The sequence below is a fragment of the Gekko japonicus genome, unplaced genomic scaffold (genome assembly GCF_001447785.1).
Source record: "Gekko japonicus isolate JY-2015 unplaced genomic scaffold, Gekko_japonicus_V1.1 scaffold3087, whole genome shotgun sequence".
Lineage (NCBI taxonomy): Eukaryota > Metazoa > Chordata > Lepidosauria > Squamata > Gekkonidae > Gekko > Gekko japonicus.
The window spans coordinates 44,249-63,537 of record NW_015169270.1 but is presented as its reverse complement, the minus strand read 5'-3'; the positions used below and the strand labels follow the sequence as shown (position 1 = coordinate 63,537).

Here is a 19,289-nt window from a genome sequence, read left to right as displayed (position 1 = left end):
GAGGAGGAGGAGATTGGGCGGCCAGGAAGGGAAACGAGAGAGCATGAACGCGCGTGTCATGGCTCCATTTTGGGTGGCAGAGTTTGAGTTTCAGCAAAGGAACCGGGAAGATAAACAAACCTTCGAGGGCAGCCAACTGGATGGGGTGTGGGGAGAGGCAAAATCTTTGCCCAGTGCCAGTACACCCTGGAATAGCCAGGGAGAGGTGGGCATCTCATTCAAAGCTGTCTGCTGCCCACGAACAGGCACCACTCCTGGCTGGTCTAGGCAAGGGCCCAAGGGCCCCGCCGCTCCCTGACACAGCCAGAAAGGAAAGCACACAGATGGAGCTGCTGCAGAGAAGAATGAGGAGGAGGAGGAGGGGAAGAAGAAGAAGAAAAAGAAGAAGAAGAGGAGGAAGAGGGGAAGAGGAAGAAGAAGAGGAGGAGGAGGAGGAGGAAGAGGAGGAGGAAGAGGAGGAGGAGGAGGAGGAGGGAAGAAGAAGAAGAAAAAGAAGAAGAAGAGGAGGAAGAGGGGAAGAGGAAGAAGAAGAGGAGGAGGAGGAGGAGGAAGAGGAGGAGGAAGAGGAGGAGGAGGAGGAGGAGGGAAAAAGAAGAAGAAAAAGAAGAAGAAGAGGAGGAAGAGGGGAAGAGGAAGAAGAAGAGGAGGAGGAGGAGGAGGAGGGAAGAAGAAGAAGAAAAAGAAGAAGAGGAGGAAGGGAAGAGGGAAAAAGAAGAGGAGGAAGAGGGGGATTTATACCCTGCCCCTTCACTCAGAGTCTCAGAGTGGGGAAGAAGAGGAAGAGAAAGAAGAAGAGGAGGAGGAGGAGGAGGGGAAGAGGAGGAAGAACGAGGAGGAGGAAGAGGAGGAAGAGGAGGAGGGAAAGAAGAAGAAAAAGAAGAAGAGGAGGAGGGGGAAGAGGAAAAAGAAGAGGAGGAAGAGGGGAAGAAGGGGAAGAACGAGGAGGAGGAAGAGGAGGGAAAGAAGAAGAAGAAAATGAAAAAGAGGAGGAGGAGGGGAAGAGGAAGAGGAAGAGGAGGAGGAGGGGAAGAAGAAGAAAAAGAAGAAGAGGAGGAGGGGAAAAGGAAGAAGAAAAAAGAAGAGGAGGAGGAGGGGAAGAGGCGGAAGAACGAGGAGGAGGAAGAGAAGGGAAAGAAGAAGAAAAAGAAGAGGAGGAGGAGGGGAAGAGGAAGAAGAAGAGGAAGAAGGAGGAGAAGGAGGAAGAGGAGGGAAAGAAGAAGAAGAAGAGGAGGAGGAGGGGAAGAGGAAGAGGAGGAGATTGGATTTATACCCCGCCCTTCACTACTCAAAGGAGTCTCAGAGCGGCTCACAATCTCCTTTGCCTTCCCCTCCCCACAACAGACACCCTGTGATCAATGCTCCCTCCAAGCTGAGTTAGTGTGAGTGAGCTCACAGTTTTTTAGCCTCCCGCTCGCCTATTTTTGCCTTAGCTCAGGAAGGATGGCTCCAGAGCAAACTAATTTCTGCAGTAGCCAAATCGCTGGCTCACCACTTTAATGCCAGTAGTAGCTCACAAAGTAGGATTTTTGCTCACGAGACTCCACAGCTTAGAGGTAGCATTGCCTGTGAGGCAGGTGGGGCTGAGAGAGCTCTCCCGAGAACTGCTCTCGAGAGAACAGCTCTGAGACAACGTGTGAGTGACCCAAAGTCACACCAGCCGCTGCATGTGAAGGACAGGGGAATCAAACCTTGACCCCATTATTCTGTAATTGGGTTCAGTGGGAGAAAAGGTCCCGCTACGGCCTTTGGGGAAATGGACCCTTTCCCCAAGCAGTCCAGCTGCAGGGCAGGCTAGAAGAGGGCGCGTCTCGAAGAACTGGTCGGCACGGCCAAGTCGCAGCAGAGCCGACTGGGCTTGCAGAGGCCGTGAGGGTCCGTCCCGGGGCTCGGAGTCGGAGGGGGGACGCCCAAGGCCGAGGGGACCCCAGAGCTGGAGATGCACCAACTCACCGTGTTCACGGCGCTATCCTTGCGCCGGTCGGGGATCTCGGACTTGTTGGGATTGTTTGCGCTGCTCACCATGGGGCTGGAGGGTGGGATGCCGCGTCCGCTGCTCACGACGCTGCAGCTGGCCTTGCGCGAGGGCATCCGCTCCTCCTTCAGCTCGCCGTCCCCGGTGCTGGTGGGGCTCCGCTTGGGGTGAACGGGAACGGAGGAGGGACCGCCTGCCGGGGGAAACGGGGTGGGGGGGGAGAGAGAGAGAGACCGGCGGTGTGAGCTCAGTTTCTACGCCGAGGGGTCCCTGGCCTTTTTGAGTCTGTGGGCATGGAGATACTGGAGGCTTTTTGTCATCTTCTGGGCGTGGGGCAGGGGTCACTGCGGGTGCGGGGAGAAGTTGTTTGTGAATTCCCTCCATTGTGCAGGGGGTTGGACTAGGTGACCGTGGAGGTCCCTTCCAACTCTATGACTCTATGATTTGGGGACAGGACCTGTGGGGGAAGATGTTAATAGGTCTGTACTGTTGTGTATAGACTGCTGAAACCAGGATCTCACTAGGGAATGTCACGTCATTTAATGTGCCATGTTCATACTTCTGCTCTGCTTCAATTATGTTTTTAGAATTCTGGCTGCTTCTATAACCCTAATCGTACTGCGCTGTTTATTGAATGCCCCACCCATCAGTTGCCTGGACTCACTCTGTGTAATCCGCCTTGAGCCCAAGCAAGAAAGGTGGACTACAGACAACATTGACAAATGAGTAAATAAATTTTCCTAGCCACTGAAGGGGAAAGAACTTTGTGGGTCAGCCCTGCTCATGGTATGGACCTTCCAGATCCTTCCAGCTGCTAAATGACATTCAAGAGAACTGTCTTTGGCTCAACGCCTGAGAAGTCAGAGGCAGATACGATGCCACAGCGCATCATCCCAGATCAAGCTCAAGGCCTGAACAGGCCACAGAGCAGCTCCTGCGCTGCACCATGGTTAGCGGAGTGGGTGGACACAGCAGGAGAGAACCCAAGCACAGAGCCTGCCACAGCTGCTTTTCCTTGAAGGGTGAGGCTTGAGAAAAGGCACTCGCCCGGTTACCCTGGCAAAGCCAATATAATTTCCTGGCAAAGAGGAATCTGAAAACGCAAGAGGAGCTTAGTGTTTGGTTTCTTTCCAGCCACTGATGTGCCAGAAATTACTCTGTAAGGCCATGTGGGGCTAGAACAGGGGTCCCCAGGCCCATAGCTATGGTGGGGCTTTTTGGGGCTCCGCCCCCTTTCTTAAAGACACAGCCCCACAAGGATTTCTCCTGCAAATGCTTTTTTCAATCATTTCAAAACATTTTTTTCAAGGCGTGTGCTCCTTTAAGCAGAGTGGGGTGCTGTCGTTGACAAATTCCCGCACTGAGCAAGGAGGTTGGAGTAGGTGACCTCTAGGATCCCTTCTAACTCTGTGTCAAGAAACTGTTCTCCATTAAGAGAGTTTTTCTGCCTAAGTGTGAGCTTTCTCTGCTGGCTCGTTCTCAGAACTGTTGCTTGGGCTGGCAGAAGTGATTAACATGCAGCAGCTGAGAACTGTCGTCTAAAGCGGTTGACAGCTTGCAGTTTCCTGGTCACAGCTTTCTATTGGCTAAAGGGCTTTCCTTTCTGCACTGAGAATTTCGGCCCCGCCAGCAAAAAAACTGCCCCACAAGCCACAAATTCCTGGCTATGGGCCTGGGATTCCCTTCCAACCTTCCTGAGCCTGTGGGCACCTCTGGAGTTCCAACGCTGCGCGATGGACGCAGCCTCAAAAAGGCTGCCACAGGAGCAGGAGCCAGCCACAAAATGGCTGCCGCAACTTACCTCCAATCGAACATTAGAAGAATCTTGTGCTGTGGTGGCTACTGCTGCCAAAGCAATGTTGTTGTTTTTTTAAATCTGCACAGCCGATCATATCTCCAGTGGCCGGTCAGACGCTGTCATGATCTGGGCTGTGCCACCAGAGGCCTACTAGGCCCAGTGAGCCTGGCTAGCAGTAGGGGAGGCTGGGCCTACAAACCCCAGAAGGTCTTGGGAAGTTTTGGCGCCGATTTTGACCAATAGGGAAGAAGAGGGCTGGGAATAAAAGAACTGGTGCAAGAGAAAAAGCAGTTCTTCTTCCCAGGGAACAAAGCCAGAAGAGAGGCTGCTGTGGGGGAGAGACCCTCATCCTGGGGGAAGGGTGAGTAGTCTAAGGCCACTTGAGATAGTGAGCTAGGGACAGTATATTCAGAAACGTTAGGGCATTTGATTTCTTTTCTTTTCACCCACTTACTGTTATTATTCCTGCACCTTGTTTGTTTGACCTCCTATAAAATAAACCTTTTCCTTGTTGTACTCTGCCTGGTCCTCACGCCTATTATTCGGCCAAAAGGGAGGTCTGAAGGTCTTGGGAGGGTGCTCTGGGCCTTCCCAAGGGATCCTAAATCCAGAGTGGTGGCAGCATCAGGTGACATCCCAACTGAGCTCTGACAGTTGCCTTGCTGGGCAAAACCTCCCCCCCCCCCATTTCCACGCATTTTCTAGAACTGTGTCGGCACATGCCATGCTTGGTACCCCTGGGCTAGAGACTTGCTCGCCAGATCAGAAGCAGACCCCCGAGCTGACCCCCGGGGCTGTGTGGGTGGTGGCAGAAGGAGGACGCTCCAGGCTAGGGCCACGGGTGGGGCCGGAGGACCGGCGTGTCACTCACAGAAGTCACTATGCCGCCGCTGTCGGTGGTAGGTGGAGGAGCTACGTTGGCTCTTGGTGTGCGAGGAGGCCTTGCTGGTGCCGTTGGAGACCTCACTGGGCGCCCGCACCCGGGCCAGGGAGAGGCTGCTGCCCGTCCGCGACTCGCCCCCTTCCACCTGCTGGGAGACACAGAGGTTGTTGGGAGCCCAGTTCCCGGGGGGTGGGAGAGGAGGGGAAGAGAGTGTCACTGGGGTCGGGTGGGGCAGGTGAGCTGGCCAGCGAGGCTGCACCGGGACGCGTGGTCTAAAGCCGCTTTGGAAGGGGATCTCTTCCGTGATCTCCCCCGGACACCAGAAGAGCATGTCCGGCTTTTGGTTTCATCCAGGGGGCAGCCACATGCCTTAGAAGGACCACGAGAAGAGCCCAGAAGCCACAGCCTTTACCGGTTCAACCCCAAGCATCTCCCCCACAGAGACATTCTGCCTCTGAACACGGAGATTTCTGCTTGCTCACTGTGGCTAACAGCCCCTGATGGACCTCGTCTCCGTGAAGCCGTCTAACCAATGCTCCCTCTAAGCTGTGGAGTCCTGTGAGCAAAAATTCTACATTGTGAGCTCCGGGTAATAAAGTTGTGAGCGAGCCATTTGGCTACGGCATAAATCAGTTTGCTCCGGAGCCACCCTTCCTGAGCGAAGACAAAAAGGTGTGAGCTGCGGGCTAAAAACCTGTGAGCTAGCTCACACTGACTCAGCTTAGAGGGAAGACTGCGTCTAAACGCCCCCCCCTCAACCAGGGGCCACCACTTACATCCAGTGTGACAGTGCATCCCACAAGTTAACTGAGTGAAGAATTCCCTTCCTTCCGTCAGCCCGGAATCTATTGCCCATCAACTTCTCCGGCTGCCGCTGAGTTTTAGTGGTTATGGGGAGGGAGAAGAGGCTCTCTCTCCCCACTTTCTCTGCGCGTGAACGTAACAAGCCTCTCTTGTGTCCCCACTCTGGAACCTCCAAGCGCCTTCAGCCAGGGATCCCCAAGGGCGCAGCAAAGGAACAGCCGCCATAAAATGGCGGCTGCAGGAGGCGGGGCCGGCCACCAAACGATTGCCGCAGCTTAACATTTTTTTAATTGTGTTTTTCATTTTTTATTAAGTAATTTTTATTAAGCTATATATTGAATTTTAATGCTTTTGTATCTTTTATGGCATCATGCCTTGCACATCGCCCAGAGCCCAGTGCAAACTGGTATAGGGCAATTAATAAATTATTATTATTGCTACTGCTACTACTACTACTACTACTACTACTACTACTACTTTATTTATTTTATTTGTTTGATTTGTATCCCGCCGTCCCTGCCAAGGCGGGCTCAGGGCAGCTTACAGGCCTGTATACATAGTAAAACACAGAATATTTTAAAACAGATAAAACAGTTAAAACCATCACAATTACAAAGTGCTAGCAAATACAGGTAATAGGCGATGGTGGCCTTATTATTATTATTGATAATTTCAGGGGTCATTTCCTGCAGGAGCGCACAGGAGCAGAGCTCCAGCAGTAAGGAGCCCAGGGGGTGTGGCACATGCAGCAAGCCCCGCCCCCTGTTCCCAGCAGCCCTTAGTCGGGCCACAAGGAGCAAGAAGCAATGGAAGTTGCAGAGCCCCCGCCTTCAGGTACAAGCTCTTCCTCCTCTGCGTGCACAGCTCTGCACGTCCCCCCCCCCAATAGCTAGCAATTCAAAAGAGTCCAGTGGCACCTTTAAGACCAAGTTTTATTCAGGTACAAGCTCTCCCTCCTCTGCGAGGACAGATCTGCACGTTCACCCCACCCCCATAGCTAGCAATCCAAAACAGTCCAGTGGAACCTTTAAGACCAAGTTTTATTCAGGTACAAGCTCTCCCTCCTCCGCGAGGACAGATCTGCACATCCCTCCCCCCAATAGCTAGCAATCCAAAAGAGTCCAGTGGAGCATGAGCGGTGGGTGTCGCCTTCTGACACACTTCCGGTGAGGTCAGGGGGTGTGGCACATGCAAACGAGTTATGCTAATGAGTTATGCTAATGAGCTCCTGCACCTCTTTTTCTACAAGATGATCCCTGATTATGACGATGATGATAACAACAACAACAATGATAGTAACTGCAGTCACACAGTGCAGGTTCTCGTGCAGTTGCCAAAGCAACATTAAAAAAAACCCTGCACAGCCAATCAAATCCCCGATAGCCAATCAGACATCTTGCTGGGCAAAAGCCCTCCCTGGACCCGCCCCACTCCCTTAAAAAACACTCGGCGGGCAGCAGAAAAGGACCCCTGCATTAAGCTTTTTCCATGCAGGGAAAGCGCCCCCAAACCTCCTGGTCACGGTTGCCCGCTTTCCTAGCTCTGCGATGTCGTTCGCCTTCCACTGGGAAGTGGCCGGTCACGGTGAGGCCTCCCCCGCCACACACTGCTCCTGGATCAGCCGGAACTTAGGAGGGGGCTCCTCTCCTTCTCATGGGGTTTTTTTTTATGCAGCCGCTCTGCTCTCCGCCCTCGCCCCCCCTCCCGGCCTACACCGCAGGCCGCGTCCCAGCAGCGGGCCTCACCTCGTTCTTCCTGCCCAGCAGGAGGTAGGTGGCCGTGACCTCGTTGTATTTTTGGTTGGTCAGAGCTTCTTTGATCTCGTCACGCGTGTACCCCATGCCCACCATCACTTCTGGAGACGGCCGGAGTGGGGGGGGGGAGAGGGGAAGACAGAAGGAAACAGGTGACCAGGCAGGCGAGGCGGATCTGGGTGCTGCTGAACGAACTGCACGTCCCTAACCCCTTCCCCACTCAGGCGACTGGGGCACAGACGCCCCCGTGCCCTTTTTAGGGTCATACGGCGCCAGGCCCGTCAGCAGAGGCACCCAGGTTTCCCGCTCCTCCCAGCCAGGGGTTCACGCGCACCAGAGCACACACGCACGCACCGATGCGCTTGGCATCTGCAAAGTCCTCCTCCGGCTCTTTGTACGGCTTCAGCTCGTCTCCCTCGTAGCCGATATTGATCCACTTGTCCTTCATAATTTGCTGGGGAAAGGGCAAAATGCGGAGAGGTCAGTGAGGGGGCAGGGCCTAGAGAGAGGAAGTTTCCGGAAACGCCCGGAAGTCTTGGGAAGACATGGAAATCTGGGAGCTGGGACGGAAGACCCGAAATGTGCGTGACGCTCCCTTTCCTGTCCAGCCGAATGTTATTTCACTGGTTTAGCCACGTAAAAGGCATCGTTTATAATTTAGTTAGCCTATCAAGTGAGCCCATTTGGCTCTTTTTTTGTTTGGAAATTTAAAAATGTCACATGCTTCCTTCAATGGGTTGGGAAGAAACTGGAGATTTTGTGGGTGGAAGGCCAGGGAAGGCGGGGTACACATCAGTGAAGCATAATACCACACAATCAACCTTCCAAAGAAGAAGAAGAGAAGAGATTGGATTTATACCCCGCCCTTCACTACCCAAAGGTGTCTCCGAGCGGCTTACAATCTCCTTTCCCTTCCCCTCCCCACAACAGACACCCGGTGAGGTTGGCGGGGCTGAGAGAGCTCTTTTGAGGACTGCTCTTGAGAGAACAGCACTGAGAGAACTATGGCTTGCCCAAGGTCATCCAGCAGCTGCAAGTGGAGGAGGAGTGGGGAATCAAACCCGGTTCTCCCAGATTAGAGTCCGCGCACTTCACTACGACACCAAGCAGCCATTTTCTCTAAGAAGGCTGAATTCTGTCGCCTGGACATCAGTTCTGACCCTTTGAGGTCTCCAGGCCACACGTGGAGGCTGATGAGCTGTGACCACTGTGCCCTGCTACCTTAGAAGCCAGATCTTAATTTCTGCCATCTGACAGGCAGGAAAACATAGGGGTTGAAAACAAATATTGCTGTGAGCAAAAGAAAACATGCCATTTGGACAAAGCCCGTCTCACACAGCCCCTATCGGACCAGCAGTCAATTTGGATGGACAACACATCAATTATTCCCATTTAAAGCGATTCAACGTGCCCTTGAGAACAGGCAGGCTGTCTGCGCCGATGGTGTACATGGGAAGCAATGTCGTTATTGAACGCTGCAGTTTATTTAACATAGAACACTTCCAGGCTGTATATTTTGAGTGAGCGAAGCCTTCTTTTGAAACAGGTTGTCTTTAAAAAAAAATCTTAATTCATTCCGAAAGAGGATCTATTTCAGAGGTTGGGAACGTCCCGGGGGGGGGGGGACTCGCCTCCAGAGGGTGGGCAGCTCTGGCTTGAGAAATGCCTGGTAGGTTTCGGGTGTTGGAGCCTGGGGAGGGACCCTCAGAGGCGGCACAAGGCCCTAGACACCACCTTCCCCAGCGGCCATTTTCTCCAGGAGAACTGATCTCCGCCACCTGGAGATCAGCAGTAATCCTGGGAGATCTCCAGGCCCCACCTGGAGGTTGGCAACCCCTCTACAGGGCTCCAACCAGCCTGGGGAACACTGCCTCTCATCTCCAAAGATAACTCAGTGGCGAGAGAAAGGCACTCAGTGTGTTCTCAGGGGCACTCTTGACTACATCGCAGGACTTGCTCCTAGCCCGATCCTGCCTGTACATACATGGAGGGAAGGGAAAGGGAAGAAGAAGAAGAGGAAGAGGAAGAAGAAGAGGATACCCCGCCCTTCACTACCCAAAGGAGTCTCAGAGCAGCTTACAAACTCCTTTTCCTTTCCCCTCCCCACAACAGACACCCTGTGAGGTGGGCGGGGCTGAGAGAGCTCTTTTCAGAACTGCTCCTTTTCAAGAACAGCTCTTGTCAGAGCTATGGCTTGGCCAAGGTCATCCAGCAGCTGCAAGTGGAGGAGTGGGGAATCAAACCCCGGTTCCCCCAGATTAGAGTCCGCGCACTTCACCACGACACCAACCAAACCCTCCCCCAGGACTCTAAAAGGGAAAAAAAAACACTGCTGTACTCCCCCCCCCCCACTTCCCGGCAATTCTCTGCAGGAAAAGCCTGTGGAGCCACAGTGGGGGAGAGCAAGAGAGCGCATCCGAAAGAGCGCATCCACGTATGCCACATGGGGGCGCATAAAGATTCCCTGACACATCGTATAATTATCCATGAGTGGATTAGGCAAATTACAGTCCTCCGAGGGAGGGGGGGCGCACGCGGAGCGTGGAGGGAGGGGAGGCCGTGGGCAGGGCCGGATCCCACGGAGACATTAGCTAATTAAAGCCCTCCTTGCAAGCTTCCCGTAAGGGAAATGGGTTGGCGGCGGTGGAGCGCCCGCCTGGGAATGCCCGCGCCTGGCATCTCTCCCTGGGGAGGAGGGCCCGGGGCCATGCCCGGTGAAAGGGAATGAGCGATCTCTCCGGGAAGGCGAGACAGGGGTGGGGGCTCGTGAGGCAAAGACGCTCCCCCCCCCAGCACCCTCCCAAGGGTCTCCTCACCTCAAGGGTGCAGCGCTTGGCCGGGTTCAGGACCAGGAAGCGTCTCAGGATGTTCTCGCAGTCGGTGGACATGTAGAAGGGGACACGGTACTTGCCACGCAGGACACGCTCCCGCAGCTCCTGAAGGGGGCACACAGCACCGTCAGGTCACGGCCAAGGCTCCCCCTAAGCTGTGGAGTCTCGTGAGCAAAAATTCTACTTTGTGAGCGAGTGGCATTAAAGCCGTGAGCGAGCGATTGGGCTGCTGCATAAATCCGTTTGATCTGGAGCCATCCCTCCTGAGCGGAGACAAAAATGCGTGAGCTGGAGGCTAAAAAACTGTGAGCCGGCTCGCACTCACTCAGCTTAGAGGGAACACTGGCACGTGACTGCTCCCTCTAAGCTGTGGAGTCTTGTGAGCAAAAATCCTACTTTGTGAGCTGCCGGCATTAAAGCCGTGAGCGAGCGATTGGGCTGCTGCAGAAATTAGTCTGCTCTGGAGCCCCATCCCTCCTGAGTCGAGACAAAAAGGTGTGATCCGGAGGCTAAAAAGCTGTGAGCTGGCTCACACTGACTCAGCTGAGAGGGGACACTGGCCACAGCCACGTTTCCACGGGTGCCGCCTGCCTTCTGGCCACCCTCCCCTGCCAGCCCTTTTGAAGGAGACACCGAAAGGGGACGCTGAGTGCGGTGGCACCTCTCTCCAGCCCAGGAGGAGCCGGTCCCAGGTGGGCAGAGAGACGCCACATTCAAGGGCTCTCAAACGTCTCAAAGCTTCCTGTTCATTCATTGATTCCCAGAGAAAGGCCCCACGGCCCATGGATGTGAGGAACAAAGACTCTCAGAAACAGGATGTTATTTCTAAAAAGCAGTCCGGGGTGGGGAAAGTCCTGCCCTGGGGTGGCACAGACTAGCCCGGTCTCGTGTGATCTCGGAAGCTAAGCAGGGTCAGCCCTGGTTAGGACTTGGATGGGAGACCACCGAGGGAGTCCAGGGTTGCTACGCAGAGGCAGGCAATGACGGAACACCTCTGAATGTCTCTTGCCTTGACTTGGACGGCCCAGGCCAGCCCGATCTCATCAGATCTCGGAAGCTAAGCAGGGTCGGTCCTGGTTAGTCCTTGGATGGGAGACCGCCAAGGAAGTTGAGGGTTGCTATGCAGAGGCAGGCAATGGCCAACCACCTCTGTTCATCTTTTGCCTTGACCTGGATGGCCCAGGCCGGCCCGATTGCGTCAGATCTCAAAAGCTAAGCAGGGTCGGCCCTGGTTAGGACTTGGATGGGAGACCACCGAGGGAGTCCAGGGTTGCTACGCAGAGGCAGGCAATGGCAAACCACCTGTTCTCCCATACCTGGATGGCTCAGGCTGGCCCGATCTCATCAGATCTCGGATGCTAAGCAGGGTCGGCCCTGGTTAGTCCTTGGATGGCGAGAAGTTGAGGGTTGCTATGCAGAGGCAGGCAAGGGCAAACCACCTCTGTTCATCTTTTGCCTTGACCTGGATGGCCCAGGATGGCCCGATCTCATCAGATCTCGGATGCTAAGCAGGGTCGGCCCTGGTTAGGACTTGGATGGGAGACCACGGAGGGAGTCCAGGGTTGCTACGCAGAGGCAGGCAATGATGGAACACCTGTTTGCCCTTTCCTGGATGGCCCAGGGTAGCCTGATCTCACCAGATCTCAGAAGCTAAGCAGGGCCGTTCCTGGTTAGCACTTGAATGGGAGACCGCCGAGGGAGTCAAGGGTTGCTACGCAGAGGCAGGCATTGGCAAGACCACCTATGCACATCTCTTGCCTTGAAAAACCCCATGAGCGACAAGTTAGCTGCAGCTTGATGGCACTTTCCACCACCAGTTCGGGGGGCGGGGGGGAACCCTCCTCATGATCCCAGCGAAAGCGTTTGCAAGAAACCAAGCCACGGTTTTGTCCGCCCCCCCCCGGGCCCCAAATCCTTATTCCGCTTCTAGCCTGGATGCTCTGCGCTCGGCCTTTCTGCCTCCCGCACCCCCCCCCTTTCCCCGGCCCCCCCCCCAGCCTCACCTTGAGGTTCTGCCCATCGAAGGGCAAGGAGCCGCTGACCAGCGTGTAGAGGATCACGCCCAGACTCCAGATGTCCACCTCGGGCCCGTCGTACTTCTTGCCCTGGAAGAGCTCTGGGGCGGCGTAGGGGGGGCTCCCGCAGAACGTGTCCAGCTTGGAGCCCAGCGTGAACTCGTTGCTGAACCCGAAGTCGGCGATCTTAATGTTGGCGTCGGCGTCCAGCAAGAGGTTTTCGGCCTGTGCGCGGGGGGGGGAGGAAAGAGAGGAAGAACGCTCAGGGACCCACCCCACCCCCTACGGAAAGAGGACTAAAGATCTTCAGGGCTGCTCTCTGGGGCCAGCCCCAAGCCTAGGGCGGCTGGGAAGTTATTCCCGGACAACGGGCCCTGTGCACCGTGCCGCTGTTCGTCCCCAAGTGCTGGTGACTCTTCCAGCCCCTGGTGAGTCCACAGTGACTTGAGAGCTGGGAAATAGTTGTTTGCATTTCACAGATGGGAGAACTGAGGCTCCAAGAGGGGCACGGCGTGGAAGGCCGTGCTGTGGAGTCTGGAGCCAAGGCCGTGCTGTGGAGTCTTGAGCCCACCCAACTCCACAGCTCTCAAAGTAGCCGGAAGCAATGGTATTTCGGGCTGGGTGGGGGGCGGGCGCTCAGGGGTCTTCTTACCTTCAGGTCCCTGTGCACAATGTTCTTCTGATGACAATAGTGTACAGCTGAGACAATCTAGGGGGGGGAGGGACAGAAGGGGGGGGTCATGCACCTTTCGGGACAGGCCCGCAAGCGTCACGCCTGGCCAGGACCTCCAGAGAACTCCGCGAGGGGCCCGCCCGAGGCAAAGAGCGCAGAGGCCAAGCGGTCGATCCTTCCACTCCGGAGGCTGAGGCGGGGGATCAACCCCCGCCTGCAGGATTGGAGCAGGGACGGTCTGCTCTTCCCGCCAACCTCACGCCCCCCCCCGCCGGCCCGCTGTGAAGTCACACCCCCCCCCCGGTTCGCCCTCAGCCGTGGGGCCCTTCCCCGCACCTGTCTGAACTTGGCCCGGGCTTCTTTCTCCTTCATGCGTCCATGAGAAACGAGGTAGTCAAAGACTTCTCCTGCGAGGAGGGAAGAGAGGAGTGAGAAGCGTTTAGTGTGCCGTTCTGGAGGCCTCCCTGCAACAAGGATGTCGGCGGAATGGAGCCGGGTGCAGAGGAGAGCGACGGGGACGATCGGGGGGGGGGGGGCCGGGGGCCCAAGAGGGCCGCGGGGCTGAGGGACTTCTTGGGAATGTTGAGTTGGAGAAGAGGAGGAGGTTGAAGGGGGGACAGGATGGCTCTCTTGGAGTATCTGAAGGGTTGTCACTCAGAGGAGGGCAGGGAGCTGTTCCTGTGGGCAGCAGAGGAGAACGACTCGCAGGAATGGGTTTAAATGAAGGGCAGGAAGGGACCGGCTGGATCTTAGGAAGAACTTTTTTGACAGTCAGAGTCATGCAGCAGTGGAATGGGCTGCCTGGGGAGGTGGGTGAGCTCCCCCTCCCTGGCCGTCTTCAAGCGGCATCGGGACAAACCCTCATCAGGGATGCTCTAGGCCAGTGATGGCGAACCTTTTAGAGACCGTGTGCCCAAACTGTGACCCAAAACCCACTTTATTTATCGCAGAGTGCCAACACGGCATTTTAACCTGAATACTGAGGTTCTACTTTAGAAAAAACAACTCATACATTAACTTAAGATGATCCAAACAAAGGCCCCTGCCACACGGCAAGGGAAAAGCCTCTTAAGGCGCGGCTTTTAAAAGCCGCGCCAACGTTGACACGGCGCGGCGGGATCCCACGGATACCCCGGCCGAGCTGCCTTTTCTCCCCGGCGCGATCAAAAGCCGGGGAGAAAACACGGCCCTAACCGGGAGCCGGCCGAACTGCGCATGTCGGAGCATGCGCAGTTTGGCTCCGGCCCGGGGTTGTGCCGGCGCAAGGACGCGCCGGCGATCAAACGCCCGGGTAGAAGCGCCGTGTCCACTTGAACCACCGAGGTAGGTGGTTCAGTTTGAGGCACAGTTTCCCGGGAAAGGGCCAGTTCGGGGACGGAATCACGGCGCTTTACAGATGTTGTGGTGTGATCGCGCCGGTTTGACCCGCCCCCGAACTGTCCCGCTCCCAGGCAAAATCGCCTCGTGTGAACGGGACCAAAGTAAGGAAAGCAATCCCAAATGCTTTCATTTGCTTAAAACTATTTGGCAGAGAATTCGAGACTTTAATGACAGTCTGGGCCTGGCTGGGGCGATGGCACGCGTGCCCACAGAGAGGGCTCTGAGTGCCACCTCTGGCACCCGTGCCGTAGGTTTGCCACCACTGCTCTCGGCTGATCCTGCATTGAGCAGGGGGCTGGACTAGATGGCCTCTATTGAGACCTTCCAGGTCTGTGTCCTCAAGGACTGTTCCCTTCCTGCCAGTCCCAGGTGGCAGATCACACAGCAAGCTGTGCGGGTGACGGCTGGATCGGGGACCTCCTCCGCCCCAACCTGCAGGCAAGGGCAAACCACCTCTGAATGTCTCTTGCCTTGGAAACCCTACAGAGTGGCTGTAAGACACTGCGACTCGACAGCCCTCTCCGCCGCCAGACCTCCCAACCGGAGCCGCCGGGGACTCAACCTGAAACCTCCTGCCTACAGAGTAGGCGCTTCGCCGCCAGGTGGGATCCAGACTGAATTTTACGCTAACGGAAGGGGAAGTGTAATGTCTGCCTGTTCCCCGTCCCTAGAAACAAGAACTGAGAAAACAGTCGTGAGAGCAGTGTTCCCTCCAAGCTGAGTTAGTGTGAGCCAGCTCACAGTTTTTTTAGCCTCCGGCTCACACATTTTTGTCTTTGGTGTAGTGGTTAAGCGCACGGACTCTCATCTGGGAGAACTGGGTTTGATTCCCCACTCCTCCACTTGCACCTGGCTGGATGACCTTGGGCAAGCCGTAGCTCTGAAAAGAGCTGTCCTTGAAAAAGAGCTGTTTCTGTCAAGAGCTCTCTCAGCTCCACCCACCTCACAGGGTGTCTGTTGTGGGGAGGGGAAGGGAAAGGAGATTGTAAGCCGCTCTAAAAGCCAGTTTGGTGTCGTGGTTAAGTGTGCGGACTCTAATCTGGGAGAACCGGGTTTGATTCCCCACTCCTCCACTTGCACCTGGCTGGATGACCTTGGGCAAGCCGTAGTTCTGATAAAAGCTGTCCTTGAAAAAGAGCCATTTCTGTCAAGAGCTTTCTCAGCCCCACCGACCTCACAGGGGTGTCTGTTGTTGGGAGGGGAAGGGAAAGGAGTTTGTAAGCCGCTCTGAGACACCTTTGGGTAGTGAAGGGCCATGGGGTATAAATCCAATCTCCTCTTCCTCCTCCTCCAGTCTCAGTGCACTTTCCAACTGGATTCTACACCAAACTGGACTGAAAGGGGATAATTCAGTGTGCGTTGGTCAACGCTTGGAAGTTCGACTGCCTGGCATAGGCCAGTTCCTGGCAAAGGCCATCGCTCGGGGCGGCACGTCCCTCTCCGCAAGACAGTCCGGGCGCAAACCCGCCTCTGCACCCTCGTCTGTGCGGCTTCCTGCTCACGCATCTGGAACCGCTTCGGGACTTTGCAGGAACGAGTTCCGGGCAGATGCCACTTTGGCACCAGAGCGCTAAGATGGGAGGGAGAAACAGGGGAAGGGGGGGGGAAATCTGTCAATCTTCCCCATTTTTTTTTTAATGCCGGCCTGGCCCAGCGCTCTGCCACCCAGAGCCAGCTGCCAGGTAGGCAGCTCCCGTGGGGGTGGAGGCTGGGGAGAATTGGAACAGATGGGGGATAATTTTAGCCATCCGGGGAGGCTGAGCAGCGAGACCGAGAGGGGAGAAGCTCTGCCTGCAGTCGCTTGTTTGGGTGGCCAGGCGAGCTCACTTCCTGGGGCTCCACGCCTCCGCTTGCGACGGACGTGGCGGCGCCCTGGCAGCAAAACCAACGTCTGTCTCAGCTCTGAGAGGACTCTGGTTTTTCCCTCCGGAGCCCCGGGTTCCTTGCCAGCAAGAACAGCGCCAAGAGGGTGCCCAGAGAGAGCAGGGAGTCACTCCAGGGCTGCCGGGGGCTAGAGGAACCCTCCCCGTCCTTACCGGCACTGGCGTACTCCATCACCAGGTAGAGGGTCTTCTCTGTTTCGATCACCTCAAAGAGTTTCACTGCAACAGGGACACGACACGTTTATTTATTTATCTATTTAATTTGTTAATCGCCCGACCCCTGCTCGTGCGGGGCTCTGGGTGATGCACAACATTCATAAAAGCGTTATCGAGATAAAACAATTAAAACATTAATAATGCATTTCAAACAGATCGGATGGCGTGTGTACTAATTTATTCAGTTTCAGACTGCCGCCTTATACCTGGTCAGACCCTCTTGTCCACCCAGACTGGCGGCCGCTCTCCAGGGTCTCAGGCAGAGAGAGGTCTTTGCTATCCCCCCCCCGGTCCTTTTTAACTGGAGATGCCGGGGACTGAACCTGGATCCTTCTGCATGCCGAGCAGAGTCTCTGCCACTGAGCCACGGCCCCTCTTTACAGCTCTCCAGGGTCTCAGGCAGAGGTCTTTCCCGTCACCTCCTGGAGATGCTGGGGACTGAACCGGGGACCTTCTGCATGCCAGGCAGAGGCTCTGCCACTGAGCCACGGCCCCTCTTTACAGCTCTCCAGGGTCTAAGCGGAGGTCTTTCCCATCACCTCCCGCCTGGTCGTTTTCAACTGGAGATGCTGGGGACTGAACCCGGGACCTTCTGCCTGCCAAGCAGAGACTCTTCCACTGAGCCACAGCCCCTCTTGACAGCTCTCCAGGGTCTCAGGCAGAAAAGGGTCTTTCACATCACCTCCTGCCTGGTCGTTTTCAACTGGAGATGTTGCTGGGGACTGAACCTGGGACCTCCTGCATGTCAAGCAGAGGCTCTTCCACTGAGCCACAGCCGGTCTTTACAGCTCTCCAGGGTCTCAGGCGGAGGGCCTTCACTTCACCTAGGACCTGGTCCTTTATTAAGTGGAGATGCTGGGGACTGAACCTGGGGCCTTCTGCAGCCAAGCAGATGCCCTCCGACTGAGCCATAGGCCCTCCCCAAACATGAACACACATGAAGCTGCCTTATTCTGAATCTGACCCTCAGTCCTTCGAAGTCAGTATTGTTTACTCCGAATGGCAGCGGCTCTCCAAGGTCTCAGGCAGAGAGAGGTCTTTCCCATCACCTCCTGCCTGGTCCTTTGCAACTGGAGATGGCGGGGATCGAACCTGGGACCTTCTGCATGCCTAGCAGACGCTCTGCCACTGAGCCACAGCTCCAATTCATGGCTCTCCAAGGTCTCAGGCGGAGGCCTTTCCCATCACCTCCTGCCTGGCCCTTTTAACTGGAGATGCCGGGGATCGAACCTGGGACCTTCCGCATGCCAAGCAGACTCTCTGCCACTGAACCACAGCCTCACTTTATGGCCCTCCAGGATCTCAGGTGGAGGTCTTTCCCATCACCTGCTGCCTGGTCCTTTTAACTGAAGACGCCGGGGATCAAACCTTGGACCTTCCGCATGCCGAGCGGATGCTCTGCCACTGAGGCACGGGCCCTCTTGGTTCTTTCAGTCCCCAAAAGGCCTTTGCACAGGCTTTCCACACCCTGCCAGCTCGAGGGAACGGCAGCTGCCTTTGAGAAGGCAGCCTCCCACCAGCAGGAATTCGGCCGCATTCACAGGGCCTCCTCGGCCAGCCTGAATGTGCTCAGTGCAAACAAAAAAGCCAGATTGTGACCAGAATAAATCGTGCCAATTAAGCCGGGCTTGCTTGTTTTGCACAGCTACTTCCTGGAGTCGTGGGGCCGGGGGGGGGGGGGGGGGGGGGGGGGGGGGAGGGAAGAGAGATCACACAGCTCTGCTATAAGACCAACTCCGAGCCTGCCCCTCCACCCTGCTCCCCATACGCCCTGCATTTCTAGCAGCCGTTATGCAGTGGCTTGCAATATATTTTTATATCTCTGTCCCTCTTCTTCCTCAGACGACATGGGGATTTCTCCCACTTTGATCTGCACAACAGTCTTGTGAAGCAGGGTAGGTTGACAGTGTCATTGTCATGGCCGGGGAAAGGGGGGAGGATTGGAACTCGGGTCTCTCTGTGGCCCGCATCTGATGCTCTGTTTGTGACACTACACTGGATTATTACAAGCGCTTTTTTTCCTTTTTTTTTTTGCAGGCACGAGAGGTAGAAACCCGGGGAACGAACGAAGGCCAAGACGCTCAGAGGCAGACTTTTTAGTGCCAAGCTCTTGACATTCGTGGTGCCGCTGTGGGACTGTGGGACGCGCACTGTCCCTCCCTTGGGGCAAAGATGTTCTTGTCTCTTCCGCTCCCACCTGGCTCTGCTGACAAGCCACCCACAGCGGGATGGGACAGAGGTTTCCGCTCCAGGCCTCCTTACCGATATTGGGGTGATTCAAACCCTTCATAATTCTCACTTCCCGGAAGAGCTGCGAAGAGAAAAAAGCGAGATTTAAAAAAAGGGGGGAAATCAAGACCTTCTCCTCCCTGTTGGCTGTCTAAGGGTCGGGGCCTGCGGGCTGCTCCCCCTCCCGGGGCATGCTGTGGACGGGCCCTGCGGGGGCACATGCAGAGAAGGAACGCGGTGGAATCGGAGCAACTGTGGAAAAGGCCCCGAGACAGGAATCGCCGTTTCCCCCTGCTCTAAAACATTCCACATATCCGAGTGGGGCCACTGCGTTACTCCGTTACAGCAAATGACGTGTCCTGTGGCGAAGGCGAACCTCATGGCAAGAGCTTTCTGGGGTAACACTGAGGCCTAAGCGGTGTAGCGGCTTGCCAGCCCCTGCAGCCTGTGGCTTGGCTCGCTTGCTGGAGCCGCGCACGGCTTTTTGCTGACACGCTTTCCCTCGAGAAGGCCCTTGCCCCCCCTCCTTGCAGAAGGTTATTTGATGGGGGGGATTTGGCAAGGGGAAGGGGCTGTCCAGCTGCCCAGTCCATGCCCACCCGAAGACCCCAACCATTATTACTTCCAATATGCACAGCCGTCGCTCGGTCTGCTGGCGACAGATGGGGATGGGAGAGCACACATTTCAACAGGGGGGGGGGAAGAAGAGGTGAAACTGGAGGGTGGCGCTTCCCCCCCCCCAAGGAAGACGGGCAAATCGGCAACCGGGATCCAAGCTCTCCCCCCTCCTGTCGGGGAAATGACTAATTTCGGATGGGGGGGAGCGTCACAATCCATTCGTTCTCCCCCCC

General features: G+C 55.9%; 1 protein-coding gene across 3 annotated transcripts in view; it reads right to left on the bottom strand.

The window, feature by feature from the left end:
• MARK4 (MAP/microtubule affinity-regulating kinase 4) overlaps positions 1-18,520 on the bottom strand; it is a 30,666-nt gene extending 12,146 nt beyond the window's left edge. Inside the window, exons 1-10 of one of the 3 annotated variants that reach the window (XM_015416547.1) lie at positions 18,472-18,520; positions 16,147-16,212; positions 13,067-13,137; positions 12,710-12,766; positions 12,046-12,282; positions 10,028-10,147; positions 7,566-7,665; positions 7,203-7,312; positions 4,642-4,801; positions 1,951-2,165 (exon numbers count right to left, since the gene is read on the bottom strand). In XM_015416547.1, the coding sequence (XP_015272033.1) occupies positions 1,951-2,165; positions 4,642-4,801; positions 7,203-7,312; positions 7,566-7,665; positions 10,028-10,147; positions 12,046-12,282; positions 12,710-12,766; positions 13,067-13,137; positions 16,147-16,212; positions 18,472-18,499 (1,164 nt within the window). In that variant the 5' untranslated portion in view covers positions 18,500-18,520. The remainder of the gene's footprint in view (positions 1-1,950; positions 2,166-4,641; positions 4,802-7,202; positions 7,313-7,565; positions 7,666-10,027; positions 10,148-12,045; positions 12,283-12,709; positions 12,767-13,066; positions 13,138-16,146; positions 16,213-18,471) is intronic. The other 2 variants (XM_015416545.1, XM_015416546.1) reach the window with 2 other exon arrangements.
• Between the last annotated feature and the right edge of the window lie 769 nt (positions 18,521-19,289).